Here is a 20,220-nt window from a genome sequence, read left to right on the forward strand (position 1 = left end):
TACAGTTGAAAAATTCAGTATGGACTTCATGTATCAGAAATGAAAATAAAGCGAATATACTTTTATTGAAATAAAGGTATATGCACATGCATTTCTTTCCCATTAGTCTAGAAAAAGTAAGTTTCACACAGATCCAACTTTAAATGTATTTTACTATTATTAAAAATAAAGCAAACATTTTATACATAGGAGCTCTGGAAGCATTTTACAAGAGGCACATTTACAGTTACCAAGAACAAAGATATTCATAACAATATTGGAAAGCCCAAAGAAATTGAGAACTCATTACTTTACAATACTATACAACCCTAAATTCACAAAGCAAAGTCAAAGAACAGATGGATGTACTTTTGTTTTCAGACATATACAGCATGAGAAATTCATCTGTATCACTTAAATCTGTTGTTAGTACATTGTCATAGAAATTGTTGCAGCCAAGATATGTGAGCTAAATGCTGACATAACGTTGTACCATATATGCAGATGTGGTGACAAGTCTTGCATCTACCAAAACAACAACATCAAATCCTGTTCCATCATGATGTGAGCATGCTGCTGCTGTCTGACTGGTTTTCCTCAGAGACTTGAAAAATCCCTTGCTGTGCTCAGATATTGAACACATATCTTCCCCACAAGAGTTTAAGCACAGGACAGCAATTTAGGAAAAGGAGAGCATACATGGGAAAACAATATGTCAGAACTGGCTATTTAACACTAGGCAGAAACTTATAAATTTGCCTCTTTATTTTGGCCTACAGTTGGAAACATTCTACCCACCTAGAAACGCAACTTATAATTTAGTCAATCAAATATTCAGTTTTCAAGCATGCCCAAGTCAAACAGGTTTTTCATATTTCTTCAGATATTTATGAGCACCTGCATATAACTTCTTTGTGACAATTCACTTTATAATTCCACCATCAGTTTTGTCCAACATATCTGTAAACTAATAAACTATAACTGACCATTACTGGTGGATCTGTTTTCTAAGCAGTTCTAGCTGTAAACACTAAAGCTATTGCCCTGTATTCTAACATCCCTTTATGGTGCCATTTAGAATGGAGAAAGAAAAGCTGCTTCTACCACCTGCATAAAAAATTACAAACTTTATCAAGTGGAGATTTTTCAAAAACATTTTCAATTTATTTTAACTTAGGTCTATGACCTATCAACTACCAACTACTTAGGCGTGAGTATTCATATTTAACAGCTTAGTTCCACCAAGTTCAATAGTCCAAAGTAGTCTTAAATGGAAGTATCCTGACCTTTAAAAATAAACAATAAAATTCATAGCATAGAACACAAGGGGAAAAACTGATTGGGTAAATGCAAAAATATTCATGCCCTGTGGAGTCTATACCTGAAAATCATTGCGAGCATTTTGGCTTATTTGGCAGGTGGGATGGGCTGAAAGAAACCAGCATGTTAGGCACAGCACTACTTTTTGTTCTACATACCAATATTTACTTAAGTCAAAACTGGAAGCTGTGCATCTCCCAAGATATTCATCCCTTCTTCTATATTCTTTTACCCAACCAGGATATTTGGTATTTACTCTAAGCCTCTCAGTAGAAGACGTTTGGTTCATTGCCAGCACCAATTTATTGACAGCGTTGTGACACACCAGATACCATGTCATATGTCAATACCCAAACTTAATACCTCAATGCTCCTATAAGCTTCTGGTTTTACTGGAAATAATTTGCAATACAAAACCAGAAAACAGGAACAATATGTATTAGCCACATTCATTTTTCAGGTTTCAGAGAACATTCATTGTACATTTGTGCAGGGGCTATCAATTGATACTGTATGCAATCACTACAAATTTAAACGACTATAACAATGAAAGTTACATTGAAGTGACTACATCCCAAATGCTCTGTCATCCTCAGCATCCTCTTGACTTCAGAGATTCAAGGCTTCACTCCACCAAAAGCTGTACACTATCAGTCTGTTTTTGTGGTTGCTGTTGATGGTCATATTTCCTTGCTAGAAAAATAAATGGATTTAGATATCTTAGGTTGCAATCCTAAACATACTTATTAGAAAATAAGTCCCACTTCAAAATAAACATACATAGAATTGCTCTGCTAAATCCCTTCTGTCCATTGTAAGAAAATAATTATTTTCATAATACATTATCTACTTCAAACCTAGTTTTTATCTGTGACAAACTGAAGTACAAGCTTAGCAATTTTCAATACACACATTTTAAGATCAAAATTTGCCTTAAGTCACAAGTGCCAAATGTCCATTTTTAATAATGGTAGCAATTCTTAGCACATCCTTTAATGATTGTAAGTAATGTATATACAATCATATATATATATATATGATATATTTATTTTCATTTAAAATTATTTTTAACTGCCTTTAAGCGGGAACCCTTATAACACATGTTTGGCAATAACAGGACAGTCAGAAATAACTTGCATATTCATGCCCAGAACCTGCCAGCCAAATTCGATTTTAAGGCTATACGTGGGAACTTGCACTGTTTTTGCATTTGTTTGGAGAGAGAAGTGGGAGATGCAATGGAAGCACAATAAGAGATGTGGGAAGAGGCTCAGAGCCTACTACAAATCTCAGCAAAGTTGGTGTCAAGATTCAACGGCACAACAGTGAGCAATAATTAATTGAATTTGTCACCTAATTGAATTTATGCACATATTGTGCTGCTACATATATGATATTCCACAATACTCCTATTTTGATGTGCTCATTCCTCCTGTACCTCTTTACAATACGCAGCAAGAGAAGGGAGCTACACTTTCATAAGTTTAAAAACAATTGGAACATTTTTCCTGTGAAGGGTTTCAAAATATATGAATTTTTAACAGCACCACAAATCTATGCAGTGCGTCTACGTAGCATAGTAGTCAGTGCTGGGGTGGAATCAGTTGTCGTGGATTGTCCAACGATGTAGGGAAATGGAGTGATGAGGTCCTGGAAGCCAAATTTAGGTTGCTAGGCAGGAGGTTGAAATCCAGGACCACCAAGGCGGCTTTCTCTGAAATACTACCAGTTCCATGCACAGGGCCAACTAGACAGGCGCAGCTGAGAAATCTCAATGCATGGATGAGAACAGTGGTGCAGGGAGGAGGGGTTCAGATTTGTTAGGCATCAGAGAACATTTTGGGACAAGCCAGGCCTGTACAAGAGGGGCGGGGCTGCACTTAAACCAAAATGGAAACAGACTGCTGGTGCTAAACATAAAAAAGGTGGCAGAACAGCTTTTAAACCAAACTGTTCAATCCTTGGAAAATACATGGAGCTTACTCAAAAGAGCAATAATAGAAGCTCAACTAAAATGTATTCCACAGGTTAGGAAAGGTAGCATAAGTCCAAGAGGTCACCAGCATGGTTAACAAGCAGTGTCAAGGAAGCTATTGTAGAAAAGAGGGCTTCCTTCAGAAAATGGAAGTCTTGCCCAAGTGAGGAAAATAAAAGGGAGCACAAGCTGGCACAAAGGCGCTGCAAGCAGTCAATAAGAAACACACAAAAAAGCATTTTGCAGAGCGTATTGCTAACAATATCAAGACCAACAATAAAGAATTCTTTAACTATTTCAGAAGCAGGAAACCAGCTAGGGAAGCAGTGGGACTGCTGGATGACAATGGAGTTAAAGAAGGAGATTGCAGATCTCAGCGGTGGCCAGGAGTGCATTTGCACAGGTAAAGCTAGCGCACCAGCTGTGCCCGTTCCTAGAGATGTCTGACCTGGCCTTAGTTACATCCTGTTTGGATTACTGTAACGCACTCTACGTGGAGCTGCCTTTGAAGAGTGTTCAGAAACTTCAGCTGGTTCAAAGAGCTGCAGCCAGATTGTTGACAGGGCTGGTTACAGGGAGCAGACAATTCCCCTGTCCCAACAGCTCCACTGGCTTCTGGTCTGTTTCCAAGCACAATTCAAAGTGCTGGTTACAGCTTGAGTCCAGGTTATCCGAAAGACTGTATTCTCCCATATGAGCTGGTTCATGCTCTGGGATCATCAGGGGAGGCCTTTCTCTCAGTCCCACCATCATCTTAAGCATGCCCAAAGGGTACCCAAAAGAGTGCCTTCTCAGTGGCTGCTCTAAGGCTCTGGAACTCCTTTCCCAAGGAAGCTAGACTGGCTCCTTCCTTGTTACACTTTTGGAGGCAGGCCCCCCAAAAATTAAAAATGTTCTGGCAGGCCTTTGGGAATACTCTGGATCTGTATTAATGTATTGGATTTTTTGTGATTTTCTTCTTTATAAAATTGAAACTGTTTTTAATATTACAGGGGTTTAATTCTATTTTAACTTTTGTACATTTATATTTATATGTTTTAATTGTATATATTTTAATCTTGTAAACCGCCTTGAGTCCCAGTATTGGGGAAGAGGCAGGATATAAATAAATATAGCTTTACATCTGTTCCAGGTAAATTGGTTGAAAACATTATTAGAGACAAAATCAGTAAGCAAATAGAAGGGCAGGTCCTGCTGAAGAAGAATCAACATGGCTTCCGCAAAGGCAAGTCCTGTCTCACTAATACACTAGAATTCTTTGAGAGTGTCAACAAACATGTAGACAGTGGTGAACACTGTTTACTTGGACTTCCAAAAGGCTTTTGATAAAGTCCAACACCAAAGACTCCTGAATAAATTTAGCAGACATGGAATAAGGGGAGAGGTCCTCTTATGGATCGGTAACTGGTTAAAGAACAGAAAGCAGAGAGTAGGAATAAATGGTCAATTCTCCCGATGAAGGGAAGTAAATAGTGGGATCGGTATTGGGACCAATTCTTTTCAACTTGTTCATAAATGATCTGGAATTAGGAGTCAGCAGTGATGTGGCCAAGTTTGTCAATGACACCAAATTATTTAAGGTTGTTAAAACGCAAAGGGATTGTGAAGAGCTCCAAAGGGATCTCTCCAAGCTGGGAGAGAGGGCATCCAAATGGCAGATGCGGTTCAATGTAAGCAAGTGTAAGGTGATGCACGTCGGGGCAAAAAACCCAACTTCAAGTATAACCTGATGGGATCTGAGCTGGTGATGACTGAACAAGAAAGAGATCTTGGGGTTGTGGTGAACAGATCAATGAAAACGTCTACCCAGTGTGTGGCTGCTGTAAAGAAGGCAAATTCCATCTTAGGCATTATTAGAAAAGGAATTGAGAATAAAACGGCCAGTATCATACTGCCCTTATACAAATCTATGGTGCGACCACACTTAGAATACTGTGTACAGTTTGGGTCACCACACCTAAAAAAAGATATTATAGAGCTCGAAAAAGTGCAGGAAAGGGAAACTAAAATAACCAAGGGGCTGGAGCATCTCCCCCTATGAGGGAGGATTACAACAGCTGGGATTGTTTAGCTTGGAAAAAAGGAGGCTAAGGGGAGACATGATAGAGCTGTACAAAATTCTGCATGGTATGGAGAATGCGGATAGGGAGACATTTTTCTCCCTCTCCCATAATATTACAATCCAAGGTCATCCCATGAAGCTGATCAGTGGGAGATTCAGGACAAATAAAAGGAAGTACTTCCTCACACATTGAATAGTTAAACTACGGAACTCACTACCACAAGACATAGCGATGGCCACCAATTTAGATGGCTTTAAAGGGGGTTGGATAAATTCCTGGAGGAGAAGGCTATCAATGGCTACTAGCCCTGATGGCTATGTGCTACCTCCAGTATCTGAGGCGGTAAGCCTATATGCACCATTTGTTGGGGAACATGGGTGGGAGGGTGCCATTGATCCGGGTCCTGCTTTGCTGGTCCCTGGTCAACAGCTGTTTAGCCACTGTGTGAACAGACTGGTGGACTAGATGGACCCTCAGTCTGATCCAACATGGCATTTCTTATGTTCTTAACGTCAGACACTGCTATTATCAAGATTCTAATTTGAGTCTAATTTAATTTCAAGATTCTAATTTGCACAGGTGAACTCAGTGGCAAAGAGCACCTTTTATCAGCTTAGGCTGATATACCAACTGCGCCCTTATCTGGACAGATAGCCTAGCTACAGTTATCCATGCTCTGATAACCTCTCGTTTGGATTACTGCAATGTGTTATACGTGGGGCTGCCTTTGAAAACGGTCCGGAAACTTCAGCTGGTACAAAACAGGGCAGCACGATTACTAACAGGGACTGGCCGACGAGACCACATCACGCCAGTCCTTTTCCAGCTTCATTGGCTGCCAGTGCAGGTCCGGGCCCGATTCAAAGTCCTGGTATTAACATTTAAAGCCCTAAACGGCTTGGGGCCAGGCTATCTGAAGGAACGCCTCCTCCCGTATGTACCTGCCTGGACCCTAAGGTCATCCTCAGGGGTCCTTCTCCGTGAGCCCCTGCCAAAGGAAGTGAGGCAGGTGGCTACCAGGAGGAGGGCCTTCTCTGCTGTGGCACCCTGGCTGTGGAATGAGCTCCCTAAGGAGGTTCACTTGGCACCTACATTATAGGCTTTTAGACGCCAGGTGAAGACCTTTTTATTCTCCCAGCATTTTAACAGTCTATAAATAAATTTTAACTTGGTGTTTTAAATTTGTAATTTTGCATTGCTGCTGTTTTTATCTGGTTGAGCTTTTATATTGTATTTTATATTATGGTTTTATACTGTTGTTTTATACTTTGAATGTTTTTAATTTTTGTGAACCGCCCAGAGAGCTCCGGCTATTGGGCAGTATAGAAATGTAATAAATAAATAAAAAATAAACAGTCTATGTTTCACACGAAATTGTAATTAAATAGGATATGCAATTTGCTGAGACCTTTAATATAAGAAGAGTGAGGCTTAATCAGACCCAAAGGGCTATCTAGTCCAGCATTCTGTTCCCACAGTGCCCAGACAGATGTGTAAAGGGAGCCCACAACAGGACGTAAGACTTGATGGCCTTGTAGGCCCCTTCCAATTCTATGATTCCACCATACTGCCTCTGAAAGTGGAGATAATATATAGCCATCTAAGTATATAGTCTATGTGCTGAGTGAAGTAATTCCGTTTATCTGTCCTAAATCTCCCAGCATTCAGCTTCATTGGATGACCTCGATTCTAAATATTATGAGAAAGACTTCTCTATCCATGTTATCCACACCATGCATAATTTTATGCACCTCTACCATACTCCCCCTCATTTGCCTTTTCTCTAAACTAAAAAGCCCCAAATGTTATATCCTTTCCTCATAAGAGAGTTGCTCCAGCCCCTCAAAGGTGCAAAGAGTTGCACCTTTCCCAGCTCAACAATATTTCCTTGAGATGCAGTGACCAGAAGTGTAGTCAGTATTCCAAATGTGTAAGATTTTAATAAGGCATTATGATTCTGGCAGATTTATTTTTGATTTAAGTTCTCCAAGAGATCAGACGTACACTTACCAATAGAATACATTTCTAACTGCTGTCGTAGACGAACTTTTTTCACACTGTCATAAAAGTTTGGCTCAGCTGGTATTTCTACTGTTGGGGGTAGTGTAAAAATCCTCATGATCTTCCTTTTATTTCTGAAATCCAAAAAGACAAGAAAATGTAAATAATGTAACAGATATAATGTTTCCTCTACTTGTAAGTGGAGTCACCAACGAATGGCGAGGGTGGGGGGAGGTTGAGGACAATCTATAGCATAATCAGTGCAAATCAGTCTCATTGTGAAAGCAATTCACTCATGCATCATTGGATTTAACATTGGCACTCCTAGTGGTGCCTGCCAGACATCCTGCCCTTTTTTCACCCTCAGCCCTCCTCAGCAGTCTTTCCTTCCTCCTGCCAGTACTTTGTCTTTCTTCCCCCCAAAGGGGGTCATGGGGGGGGGGGGGAGGAAGAAGGAAATAGGGGGAAGAAGGGGGAAAGAGGAGGAAGAAAGGGGTCATGAATGGGGGTGGGGGATAGCAAGGGGAGAGGAAGGAAACAGGAAGTAGGGGAGGAAATAGTAAAATATGCCCACAGACCCAAAAGGTTTGCCTACCCTTATTTAATATGTAAGACACAGAACTTAACATTTGTCAGTGAACTAAAGAGGTGGGATGGAGCAAACCATGGGAAATGAAGGTTTATTTTTATATACCGTATTTCTTCAATTCTAAGACACACTTTTCCCCCAATATAAACATCTCTAAAAATGGGGTGCATCTTAGAATCGTGGGTGCGTTTATTATTTCTTAGAATCAAAGTTTTTTTTTCTGTTGGTGGTACTGAAATTAGTGTGCGTCTTATAATCAATGGCGTCTTAGAATTGAAGAAATACGGTATATCTTGTATTGTCAGTTGTATTTCTTGTTAAAATAAATCTCACAAACCTTTCATCCTCAGGGGTCCTTCTCCACGAGCCCCTGCCAAAGGAAGTGAGGCAGGTGGCTACCAGGAGGAGGGCCTTCTCTGCTGTGGCACCGCGGCTGTGGAATGAGCTCCCTAAGGAGGTTCTCTTGGCACCTACATTATATGTTTTTAGACGCCTTTTTATTCTCCCAGTATTTTAACAGTCTATAAATAAATTTTAACTTGGTGTTTTAAATTTGTAATTTCACATTGCTGCTGTTTTTATCTGGTTGAGCTTTTACACTGTATTTTATATTATGGTTTTATACTGTTGTTTTATACTTTGAATGTTTTTAATTTTTGTGAACCGCCCAGAGAGCTCCGGCTATTGGGTGGTATAGAAATGTAATAAATAAATAAATAAATAAATTCAACAAATAATAAATACCCCCCCCCCAAAAAAAACCTAAACATAACGGGCAGGTTCACACGTCACACTACATCACCCTGCGAATAAGCCCCCAAGGTTTGTAAACCGCCCAGAGAGCTTCAGCTATGGGGCGGTATATAAATGTAATAAATAAAAATAAACATGTTGGTTGTTCGCTGAACAACCCCAACACTCAAAGGCTTGCCTTGCCTTGTTCTCCCCCTCAGACTTCCTGCCAGCTCTGGCACATATCCCAGGCGCCTTTGAGGCAGGACTCCTCATTGCCTTGGATTGCTGCTGCTGCTACAGAGGGAAATTCCTTCCCTCACCACCACCACCACCCCACATCTGCTCACCAAATAGAATTCATGTTCTGAGCCCTTACGAACATGTTCACCAGTTTTTTCCCCCTTTTTCTTTCAAGGATTTTCACTGTTGTGCAAATCAGCCTCTCCTATATTTAGCCAAGCATCCCCTCATGCCCCTCTTCAGCGCTTAGATTACTAACTGGCGAACATCTTTTTTTAAAAAAAAGGCTACTTCACATGACTCTAAAGTAAGCATACCCACTCCCAAAGCACCTCCACCTCTTCGATATTTAGCCAAGAATCCCCGTATTCCCCTTTGGTGCTTAAGTTGCTAGCTAGCAAACACCTTAAAGGGGAAAAAAAGCTTTGTGTTACTCTAAAGCAGCCTTCCTCAACCTGGGGCGCTCCAGATGTGTTGGACTGCAACTCCCAGAATGCCCCAGCCTGCTGGGGCATTCTGGGAGTTGCAGTCCAACACATCTGGAGCGCCCCAGGTTGAGGAAGGCTGCTCTAAAGCAAGCACACCCACTCCAAAGTTAAGAACACCTGCTGGCAAAAACGCCTTCTCTCCAGCCACTTTTGGCTCCCTATTCCGGTTCCTGCTTATCACCTCCTACAGTTGCTAGCTCTCACTAGCAAACACCTTCGCTTTATACTGAAGTATGAACAACTGCTGGTAAAGTGCCTTTCCCTCCAACTGCTTTCGGCTCCCTTCCAGCTTGTCGCCTCCCTCTATTGCCGGCATCTAGATATGGGTCACAGAGCAGTGAATGGGATCAGAAAACAGATATTAATCTTATGGCAAAGCAGGAACACACAGGGGGAAATCGCAGAAATGTTAAGGAGCAAATGACAGCCGCTTATGCACTTGCGCAAGATCCAAAATAAAAATAATTTTTAAACGTTGTGAACATGTTTGGGACACTCACTGGTGTCCTTTCTTCACGATTTTTAGGGGCACGAGGTGGAGGGTGCAGAGTAGGGAGAATAACAGTGGCACAAGCGGGATCGCAAAAAGCAGCAGAGATTTTTGCTGCTTTGCCTGGGCGGCTCTCTAGCCATTCCTAGCAACCTATAATAGAATTGTTCTGCCAGGTTTGGATAACTCAGCAAACCACTAAGGATATGAGCAACCCTAAAAAAAATTTTTTAAAAAAAGTGATGGTTTCTCAGGGTGGCTTGTTTGTGAAAAAATAAGCCACCCTACAGAAACCATGTTGGGTTCACACAACGTGACAACCCACCATGAGAGAGAAGCCATTGTGGATTTTCAAGTTGTGGGAATCAGGGCAATAACAGCTAGTACAGATGAAATTCCATTACACAAGCACCCTGAGGAAGAGAGCTGTTCTTCCCTGCCTTTTGATTTTTTAAAATTTTATTAATTTATTTATTATATTTTTATACCACCCAATAGCCGAAGCTCTCTGGGCGGTTCACAAAAATTAAAACCATAATAAAACAACCAACAGGTTAAAAGCACAAATACCAAAAATACAGTATAAAAAGCACAACCAGGATAAAACCACGCAGCAAAATTGATATAATTATTATTATTATTATTTATTTATTTATTTATTTATTTATTTATACAGCACCATCAATGTACATGGTGCTGTACAGATTAAAATCAGTGCAAATCAGTCTCATTGTGAGAGCAATTCACTCATGCATCACTGGATTTAACATTGGCACTCCCAATGGTGCCTGTCAGACATAATCAATATAATATTTAATCAATATAATATTATAAATATTATAAATATAATATTATAAATATTATAATATAATATTTAATCAATATAAAATTAAAATACAAAGTTAGAACAGTAAAATTTAAATTTAAGTTAAAATTAACTGTTAAAATATTGAGAGAATAAGAAGGTCTTCAGCTGGCGACGAAAGGAGTACAGTGTAGGCGCCAGGCGGACCTCTCTGGGGAGCTCATTCCACAGCCGGGGTGCCACAGCGGAGAAGGCCCTCCTCCTAGTAGCCACCTGCCTCACTTCCTTTGGCAGGGGCTCATGGAGAAGGGCCCCTGTAGATGATTTTAAGGTCCGGGCAGGTACATATGGGAGAAGGTGTTCCTTCAAATAACCTGGCCCCAAACCGTTTAGGGCTTTAAATGTCAATACCAGCACTTTGAATCGGGCCGGGACCTGGACTAGCAGCCAATGAAGTTGTAAAAGGACTGGCATAATGTGATCTCGCCAGCCAGTCCCTGTTAGTAAACGGGCTGCCCTGTTTTGTACCAGCTGTAGCTTCCAGACCATTTTCAAAGGCAGCCCCACGTATAACGCATTGCAGTAATCCAAACGAGAGGTTATCAGAGCATGGATAACTGTAGCTAGGCTATCTATATATTGGCAAGAGTTGTTATTATTACTGTTGTTAGCAATATTTATATACTGCTTTTCATTTAACAAATCCCTAAGTGGTTTACAAAGGAAAACCAAAACAAACACACAAAAATATTATATTAAAGGTAGGTTCAAAGATAGTTCACAACCGGGAAAAAGCCAAAGTAAACAGATACATTTTCAGTAAATATCTAAAACATGCCAGCGGAGGTTAGGGGAGACTTTCTTCCAGTTGTGGGATTTGCCTGTTCACTATGTGCAGAGAGTTCTACAGTCCAAGTTCCACCATCAAAACAGTCCTAGATGTTGAAACTATTCCCTGTACCTCAGATGGTGGAAGAATCAGAAGTCTTCTTCAAAAGATTGCTATATATAAGGAGGGATATTTAAGAAGAAGTGCTCCTTTAATAAGACAGACTATATCAGGTTTTTAAGACTACATTGTGATCAGAAACAACTAGTAGCCAATACAGCTCTTTAAAATAGGTGCAATATGATCCTTTAGGATAGCTCCAGCCACAATTATGGCCTCTACATTCTGGACCAGCTGTAGTTCCTGAAGTCTTCAGACGCAACCCCACATGGAGTACAAAATCTAGCGATTACCAAGGCATGAATCATAACAGTTTCCATTGCCAAATGAAGGCTGCAGCCAACACTTAAACAAAGCTGGAAAAATGAACAACTAGGTATTGTTGTCATCTGAGATTCAAGCGGCAAAGTTGGGTCCAGGAGACAGAACCTGTCTTACACAATCAGTAAGGTTTAGCCAGCTTGATATTCCTGGCTTTCACTTTGCAAGGGCCGAACTCCCATATCTCAAACTTCTCAGAAAAAGAGCAAGACTATTCAAGGGTACCCTAACAAATTCCACAACAGCCATTTTGCCACATTGATCTTGTTCAGACAACACAGTGGTTAAGCACATTGAGCTAAACATTATGGCTTAGCATGTCGTAGGAACCATTCCTAACCGTGGTGGCTACATAACCATGGTTTAAACATGCTCACTAACCATTTGCTGCAAAAAGGGTTAGCGGCCTGACCATGGCTTAGTGTGTTGTCTGAACAGTCCCATTGGCTTTCTAAAACTCACTTACTTTACTAGAGCTCTATAAAGTGAGATACTTGGTCCTTCATTGCGGGGGGGAGGGGAGAGAGAGAGAAGAGAGAAGCTAGCATGTAGTGAGTACTGATTTATCACCAGGGATGTGTCTGAAAAACATATAGATATAGATAGACAATAATCACTTAAAACTGCTTTGGAATTTGTTTCAGATGAGATATATAAATATTGCTAATAAATATAAATAAATATAGGGGATACAGGCTCCGAAGTTATGATGGCTAGGTAAAAAGAGCACACTGTGTGGAGTGATATTAGGCTCCTTTCTTCAAGAAAATGGGATGAACCTTAAAGGAATATAGAATCTCTGAAAAATCAAAGCAGGAGACTTATAGAAGCAAGTGGTACTCTTCTGTACTGCAATGGGCCCACCAGAAAGAACAATATTGAGGATCCTCCCTCCATGGAATTGTGAGTTGCAGAAAAAGAGCGCAGGAAGGATGCAAAGCCCTGTGAAACGTAAGGCAGCAAAAGCTACTCAGCAGAGAAGAGAAAAAGACAGAAAGGTACAGAACATAGGAAGGATTGTATGCATATAACCTTAGACATTAAACTCCTCAGAGCAGTGACCAGCTCTTTTCTTACATTACCCTGTAAATAATCATTATTTATACTGATGCTGCTGTAACAATCACCATCTCCAGACCTGCCATATAACCAAATTGGCAGAAACTTTGGAATATCCCAACCTGACATGTAGAAGAGGAGGAACCACCATGAAGAAAAACGAAAATAATAATAATAATAATGGCTGAGAAGGAGCTGCGAATCAAGAAGCCTTTCGTTTAGATCTCACTTCAGTGATAATTTTACCAGAGGGGCTTAGTCCTGCCACTCTCTGCCTCAGCCCTGCATTTGCAAAATGAGGAAGTTACAGTGACCTACCTGACAGAGGGGCTGTAATGATTACCTGTGCTGTAATGTACGTGAAGCGCTTTTAAACACTTTTAACTAGTAAACCAGTGGTTCCCAATTGGTGGTCCGCGGACCTCAGGATGTCCATGTAACCCACCCAGGGGGTCCGTGGCACCATTCACATATTAGCTCTGCAAGGTCCGCTTTTTAATAAAAGAAAATACGCCATCTCCTACGCTCCGTTTGCTTCAACGGTGATGTCATGCGCAAAAGCACCTGCGTGATTTAGCGACTAGCTTCAGAGATTACTTCCCTGCACCTAATCCTGAAAACTCATGGAGAAGGAATCCTTTTGAATGTGGTGATGTACAACTAACAACTCTATCTGCAGAAGAGCAAGATGCACTTGTTGACGTGACTTGTGATGGTTCATTGAAATCATTTTTCAAAGAATATAGACTGGACCAATTCTGGGTGAAGGCTTTTCCTGATTATAAGAAGTTAGGTGAAAAAGCTTTAAAACATCTAGTTCCCTTTTGTTCCACATATCTTTGTGAACAAACATTTTCGACATTTTGTTATATTATTATTATTATTATTATTATTATTATTATTTATTGCATTTTTATACCGCCCAATAGCCGAAGCTATGAAGAACAAGCATAGAAATCGGCTCGATGTTGATCCAGATTTGAGATTAAAAGTAGGAAATATTGAACCGGAAGTGGAAAGGATTGTTTGGGACAAAAAGAGGCATGATTTCTCCCATCACATTTAGGTTTAGTAGCTTCTAGACAGGTCATAATTTGTTCAATTGTAAACTAGACGTTAGTAAAATTGAATTCGTCTTTATATTCCTAACTAAATCATTGTCATTTTTGCACGGTAATATCACAAATATCACACATTTTATGGTCTCCCCATGGCCTGAGTTCGATCCCAGTGGAAGCTGGTTTCAGGCAGTCGGCTTGGGTCAACTCAGCCTTCCATCCTCCTGAGGTAACAGGCTCAAGTTAAAGGAAGCCAAATTCCAGCTGGACATCAGGAAAAACTTCCTGACTGTTAGAGCAGTACGCCAATGGAACCAGTTACCTAGGGAGGTGGTGGGCTCTCCCATACTAGAGGCCTTCAAGAGGCAGCTGGACAACCATCTGTCAGGAATGCTTTAGGGTGGATTCCTGCATTGAGCAGGGGGTTGGACTCGATGGCCTTGTAGGCCCCTTCCAACTCTGCTATTCTATGATTCTATGAAGTCGGTAAAATGAGTACCCAGTTAGCTGGGGAAAGGTAATAATGGCCAGGGAAGGTAACGGCAAACCACCCCGCTACAAGGCCTGCCAAGAAAACGTCAGCGAAAGCTGGTGTCCCTCCAAGAGTCAGTAATGGCTCAGTGCTTGCACGAGAGGTTCCTTTCTTTCCTTTTTAGTATTCCTAAAATCCTTTGCTTATTAGGGGCTACCCCTTATTTTCTCCCAAAAACAGCTTAACTACCATAGAGATAACAAATTTTTCAAAAGTAGGGGGTCCATGGCTTGGCATTTGAAAAACACGGGGTCCGCAGTACTTAGCTAATTGGGAACAACCCCTGTAGTAGACAAAAGCTGAGTTCGGACGACACGCTAATCAAGGGTTGTTTCCCATTCGGTTCCTGGTTCCTCCCCGCACCCCCAACCCACAACCCTCGGTTGATGAGCGTGTCGTCCGAACTCAGCCAGAGACTCCGCGTTGCTATTCGTTTCCTGCGCCTTAGAAATTGCCCACCTGCGCGCGTAGACCAGGAGGGCCAGGCTGGCCAGCACCGCCAACAGGTAAACGTTGGTAGCTTCGTTCCAAGCCTCGTGCACCGAGTAGTCCATGGCAGCGGCTGCCCCCGCGCCGCCCCCGCCGCTCTCCCCCAGCGTCCGGGCACCGGCCATGGCGAGCGCAACAATCTTGCAAACAAGAGGAACCCAACGCAGGAAGAGGAGGCGTCACATCCTGCACGGAACGGAAGGCGCTGAACGCAAGGCAAGACTCGCACCCAGTTCCCAGCGTTCAGCTTGCGTTTGGGGCGCCCGGGTGGAACTGAAAACCGCCTGCTAGAATGTAAAGGAGAAACCCAGGATTTTAGGGCAGCATCATTTTCCCTTCCCCACCCAACATCGGAAGAAAGGGAGCAGCAAAGACAGGAGTTTACTCTTCTCCCTCCCCCCCCCCCCCGTGGAAAGTCTGAGATTTTGAATATTTCGAAGTGCCTGCATGCAAGGCTTCTGCATGCAATTGAATGCAGGATTTGCATTTGAACGGGGAGGGGGGGGTGTCGGGACAATGTTCTTCTTAGGCTGACCTTTTTTTCTATTTTGTAGAGGGGAAATTTGTAAGCCACTATCAGCCACAGCTCCCCTACGACGTGCTATATTGGAATAATGGGTTGAAGTGGCATTAGGAGAGCAATCCTTTAACTGTTTTAGAACTGGGAAAACAGTATTTGATTACATTTTCTCCACAAAATAAGCCACGGTTTTTTTTGTGGGGCGGGGGGTGGTTTGTCACAAAAGGATGAACTTCTGTATTTGCTACTATTTATTTACCGTTTATTTATTTATTTATTAAATTTATATACCGCCCCACAGCCGAAGCTCTCTGGGCGGTTTACAAAAGCTAAAACCACTATTTATATATTTATTTAATTATTACATTTCTATACCGCCCAATAGCTGGAGCTCTCTGGGCGGTTCACAAAAATTAAAAACATTCAAAGTATAAAACAACAGTATAAAACCATAATATAAAAGCTCAACCAGATCAAAACAGCAGCAATGCAAAATTACAAATTTAAAACACCAAGTTAAAATTTATTTATAGAAGGTTAAAATACTGGGAGAATAAAAAGGTCTTCACCTGGCATCTAAAAGCATATAATGTAGGTGCCAAGCGAACCTCCTTAGGTTTAATCCAAGCAAACCTTAGGTTTAATCCACTAAACATTAAAAGGATACAAAATTTAAAAACCATCAGAGACATAAAAACAGCAATATCCATTTAAAACAACAGTTCTGGGGTCCATTAAAAAACAAACTTAGCATTGTTCAATGCCGTTAAATGCCTGGGAGAAGAGAAAAGTCTTGACCTGGCGCCTGAAAGATAACAATGTTGGCGCTAGGTGAGCCTCATCGGGGAGATCATTCCACAGTCGGGGGGGGGGGGGGCACCACCGAAAAGGCCCTCTCCCTTGTTGCCATCCTCCGAGCTTTCTTCAGAGTAGGCACTCGGAGAAGGACCTTAGATGTTGAGTGCAGTGTATGGGTAGGTTCATGTCGGGAGAGGCGTTCCATCAGGTATTGCGGTCCCAAGCCATGTAGGGCTTTATAGGTTAAAACCAGCACCTTGAATTGGGCTCGGAAACATATAGGCAGCCAATGCAAGTGGGCCAGAATCGGTGTTATATACTCTGAACTCCCTGTTCCAGCTATCAACTGGCCGCCACATTTTGCACAAGCTGCAGCTTCCGAACTGTCTTCAAGGGCTGCCCCATGTAGAGAGCATTGCAGTAATCTAATTTGGAGGTTACCACAGTATGGACAACTGAAGCTAGGTTATCCCTGTCCAGATAGGGGCTATCTTGTAATTTGGGGTGGACTTGCTGTTACCCACTCACAGCTACATTAACATCCTGGATTTCGGGAGAAAGTAAAACAAGGATCCATGAAATAAAAAATGTATCCTCATGATTTCATATGATTTTCAAAGAAGACACCATCCAATCACAGAGCAAATCTGCTTCCATGGACTGTATCTGAAAAATCATGGACCCACCACTTGTGAGCGCGGTCACAATGCAAAACCATGGATCCAAAGCAGGGATCCTCATGATTTTTACAAAGCAAATCCTCCAAAACACTAGCATATTACAGAGCACATCTGCACGCACAGACTGAACCACAGAAACCAGGGGTCTGCCACATGCGAGGACCTCCAGAGTGCAAAAATGTGGATTCGAGAAAGGGAACCTCGTGTTCCTTGCAAACCACAGTCTAATCACAGAGCACATCTGCCCCCACAGACTGAACCATAAAAACGAGGGATTCACCACTCATGGGCACAGCCACAGCACAAAAACATGGCTCCAAGTTAGGGATCCTCTTGTTTTCATATGATTTTTACAGAGCAACCCACCCCTATCCCCCCCAAAACCAATCAAGTTACATAGCACATCTGCCTCCATGGACTGGACCAGAAAAATCACCTCTATCCCACGGAACAGGATAGAGGTGGCAACTTAACTAGATTTATCCTTGGTGCAACCTAATGTATAGTCACTTAGGGTGCATTCTATGCATGTTTAGATGGAAAAAATCCTACAACTCCCAGCATGCCCATCCAGATTCTTGTAGGACTTTTTTTCGGTCTAAACATGCATAGGATTACGCCCTAAACAGAATGACAAAATGCACTCAATATTACCTGGAACAATACTTTCAGTAGGGATAAGGAAGGGTGAAAAGAGGATTAAACGAGGATGAAAATCTACATATGAAACAGTTTCAAACAACTTTCATAGAAGGACGATTAAACTAATCAATCAAGTAAATGTTTGAGGAGCAAAATATTGCAGTTCACATGTTTGTCGGGAAATGAGTGGAATTTCATTAGGAATTTGTCCCTGTGAAATAGGACACTGGAAAGGGGCACAGATCTCTGATTCTATGAGTAGCCTACGAATGAGAGATGTGGGGGGGGGGGGGGGAATCTGTATATTTGACACACATTCCCGGATCTGTTTGATAGTAAACCTAAATCTGTGAGAGAATATCCGAGCGTTACTGAGTAGTCACTCTTCCCTGTTCCCTTCCCTGCCTTTCTGCTTTCCTTTCCTTCTCTTCCTGACTTCTCAGTGCCTTTTATCTCCTGTATTTAATTTTGTCTGTGTAGCTGAACAATACGTTGCAGAGTTGCTGATGAACAGCTAGTGTTATTGTGGAGGGTAAGGGAGTGGTAATTGTAGCAAATTGTGGATACTGACTGGTGTTATTTCTCTGTATTAAAAAAAAACCTAATGCAAACTTTTATTATTATTATTTATTTATTTATTTATATAGCACCATCAATGTACATGGTGCTGTACAGAGTAAAACAGTAAATGATTTGTAGGGGTTGCCCCAAATTTAGAAAATGTAACATGGGTGGGGCTCAGCTTGAAGACCAGGCCCTTGCCTTCATGACACCAATGCTGTACTTGGCAGTGTGAGCCGTGGCACAGCTGTATTGATGCTCCTTCTGACCATCTACATCAGAGGAAGTGCAGTTGTGGCCTTTTCCGTCGTCACTGCACCCGCCCAGCTGAGCACTCAAGCGGCCAGTCTGGGGGCACCTGGGAGCATCTGCACCCCCTCTTCCATGGGTAGAGAGTGTTTTTTGTGTGTTTTAAATGGCACTGACTTTTTTTAAAAAAAGCAGTAAATGTGAAAGATCGCATTTACAGCTAAGTGGGGAGGAACAGGGTGCTACCTCTCTGGTGGTTTTTCCAACCCTCCCTTTAATTTGTTTATTTTTCTAAACAAGGCTCCGCAGAGGCTTAAGGGGAAAAAAATACGGGTAAGTACCTGATTTTTTTAGTGCAGACCTTTGGGTCTTTGCCCCTGGATTGCTTCGGAGTGGTGGCTGCATCATGTAGATCACCTTCCACCACTCCGAAGCAATCCAGGGGCAAAGCGCCCGTGTAGATGATAGATTTAAACAGTTTCTCATCCTTGGAACATACAAATTAAGAAAAGAAAAAAGTAACCCTCATTTCCCCTTAATTGAAGGGGAAATTAAGTTAAGTAATGCAGGAAAATGATAAATACCAGTTAGACATAACAAGATTTCATTAAAACACACCAAAGAAGCACCATAGTGTCATGAGAACCACTGAATACAGAGTTTTCTATATATTTTTACACACACATTATTTAGAACAATGAATTGAAACTTTTATTCAAGTAAATTATAGTAGAACAGGGCTTCGTTTTCTTTTAGAAAGGTTCCACATCATTTTGCAAGAGAACATTGCTTTTCTCAAGGGAGACCAGGAAGGAATCAAACAATTAACTTACACTGACTGTCTTGTTCTGGAACCGCTTTTTGCCTGCGGCATTGGGGATGTTTAGCCTGGAGAAGAGAAGATTGAGGGGAGACATGATAGCACTCTTCAAATACTTAAAAGGTTGTCACACAGAGGAGGGCCAGGATCTCTTCTCGGTCCTCCCAGAGTGCAGGACACGGAATAACGGGCTCAAGTTAAAGGAAGCCAGATTCCAGCTGGACATCAGGAAAACCTTCCTGACTGTTAGAGCAGTACGACAATGGAATCAGTGACCTAGGGAGGTTGTGGGCTCTCCCACACTAGAGGCCTTCAAGAGGCAGCTGGACAACCATCTGTCAGGGATGCTTTAGGGTGGATTCCTGCATTGAGCAGGGGGTTGGACTCGATGGCCTTGTTGGCCCCTTCCAACTCTGCTATTCTATGATTCTATGGAATGAGATCAACTCTTCAGTGGAGCAGGTTCAATTTAGTAGTACAGTTTAAAAACAAATTTAGAGATATGTGCCTGTGTGAACAGAAAAGATGTGACTGAGTAATATGATATGCAGGACTGCCCAAAGGAATCTGGGGGCACTGGGCAATGGAGTTTGGGGGGGCCTTGGTCACACAGGGGACATCAGCTCATGTGAATGGCTTGCATTTTTTGTTTTGTTTTTAAAGGCTTGTCAGGGGCCCAGGGTCAAGCCATCTCCTCTTCACCCACCCCAGAGCAGACCTGATGATATGTGACAGGCTGATAGAAGGATCAAACCCTCACATCCAGACAGATAGTAACTACTGCACGCTATCCACTACTCTAGGAGTTTGTAGTTAAAGTCCCCTTGGGACTTACCTATCCTCCCGAAGTACTCCCA

The 20,220-nt window shown here is 41.8% G+C and overlaps 2 protein-coding genes across 2 annotated transcripts in view; both read right to left on the bottom strand.

Moving 5' to 3' along the window:
- Positions 1-20,220, bottom strand: part of USO1 (USO1 vesicle transport factor) — a 306,934-nt gene that overhangs the window by 12,777 nt on the left and 273,937 nt on the right. The gene's annotated exons all lie outside the window — the stretch shown is intronic.
- On the bottom strand, positions 135-15,226 carry SMIM19 (small integral membrane protein 19). The gene is made up of 3 exons (XM_063131502.1): positions 15,064-15,226; positions 7,348-7,472; positions 135-1,992 (listed from the first exon to the last, which is right to left on the bottom strand). Exons 1-3 carry the CDS (start codon positions 15,216-15,218, stop codon positions 1,925-1,927), a joined length of 348 nt encoding a protein of 115 aa, XP_062987572.1. The 5' UTR covers positions 15,219-15,226; the 3' UTR covers positions 135-1,924.

This window comes from Elgaria multicarinata, chromosome 1, assembly GCF_023053635.1.
Source record: "Elgaria multicarinata webbii isolate HBS135686 ecotype San Diego chromosome 1, rElgMul1.1.pri, whole genome shotgun sequence".
Taxonomy (NCBI): domain Eukaryota; kingdom Metazoa; phylum Chordata; class Lepidosauria; order Squamata; family Anguidae; genus Elgaria; species Elgaria multicarinata.

What these genes read in the sequence shown, in the direction of transcription:
- SMIM19 (XM_063131502.1), bottom strand. Translation starts at nt 15,218, where the DNA reads ATGGCCGGTGCCCGGACGCTGGGGGAGAGCGGCGGGGGCGGCGCGGGG. An exon ending in CTCCTGGTCTACGCGCGCAG is followed by an intron (nt 7,473 to 15,063) that starts GTGGGCAATTTC and finishes TTTGGATTTCAG; the next exon opens with AAATAAAAGGAAGATCATGA. An exon ending in GTTAGAAATGTATTCTATTG is followed by an intron (nt 1,993 to 7,347) that starts GTAAGTGTACGT and finishes TTATTTTTCTAG; the next exon opens with CAAGGAAATATGACCATCAA.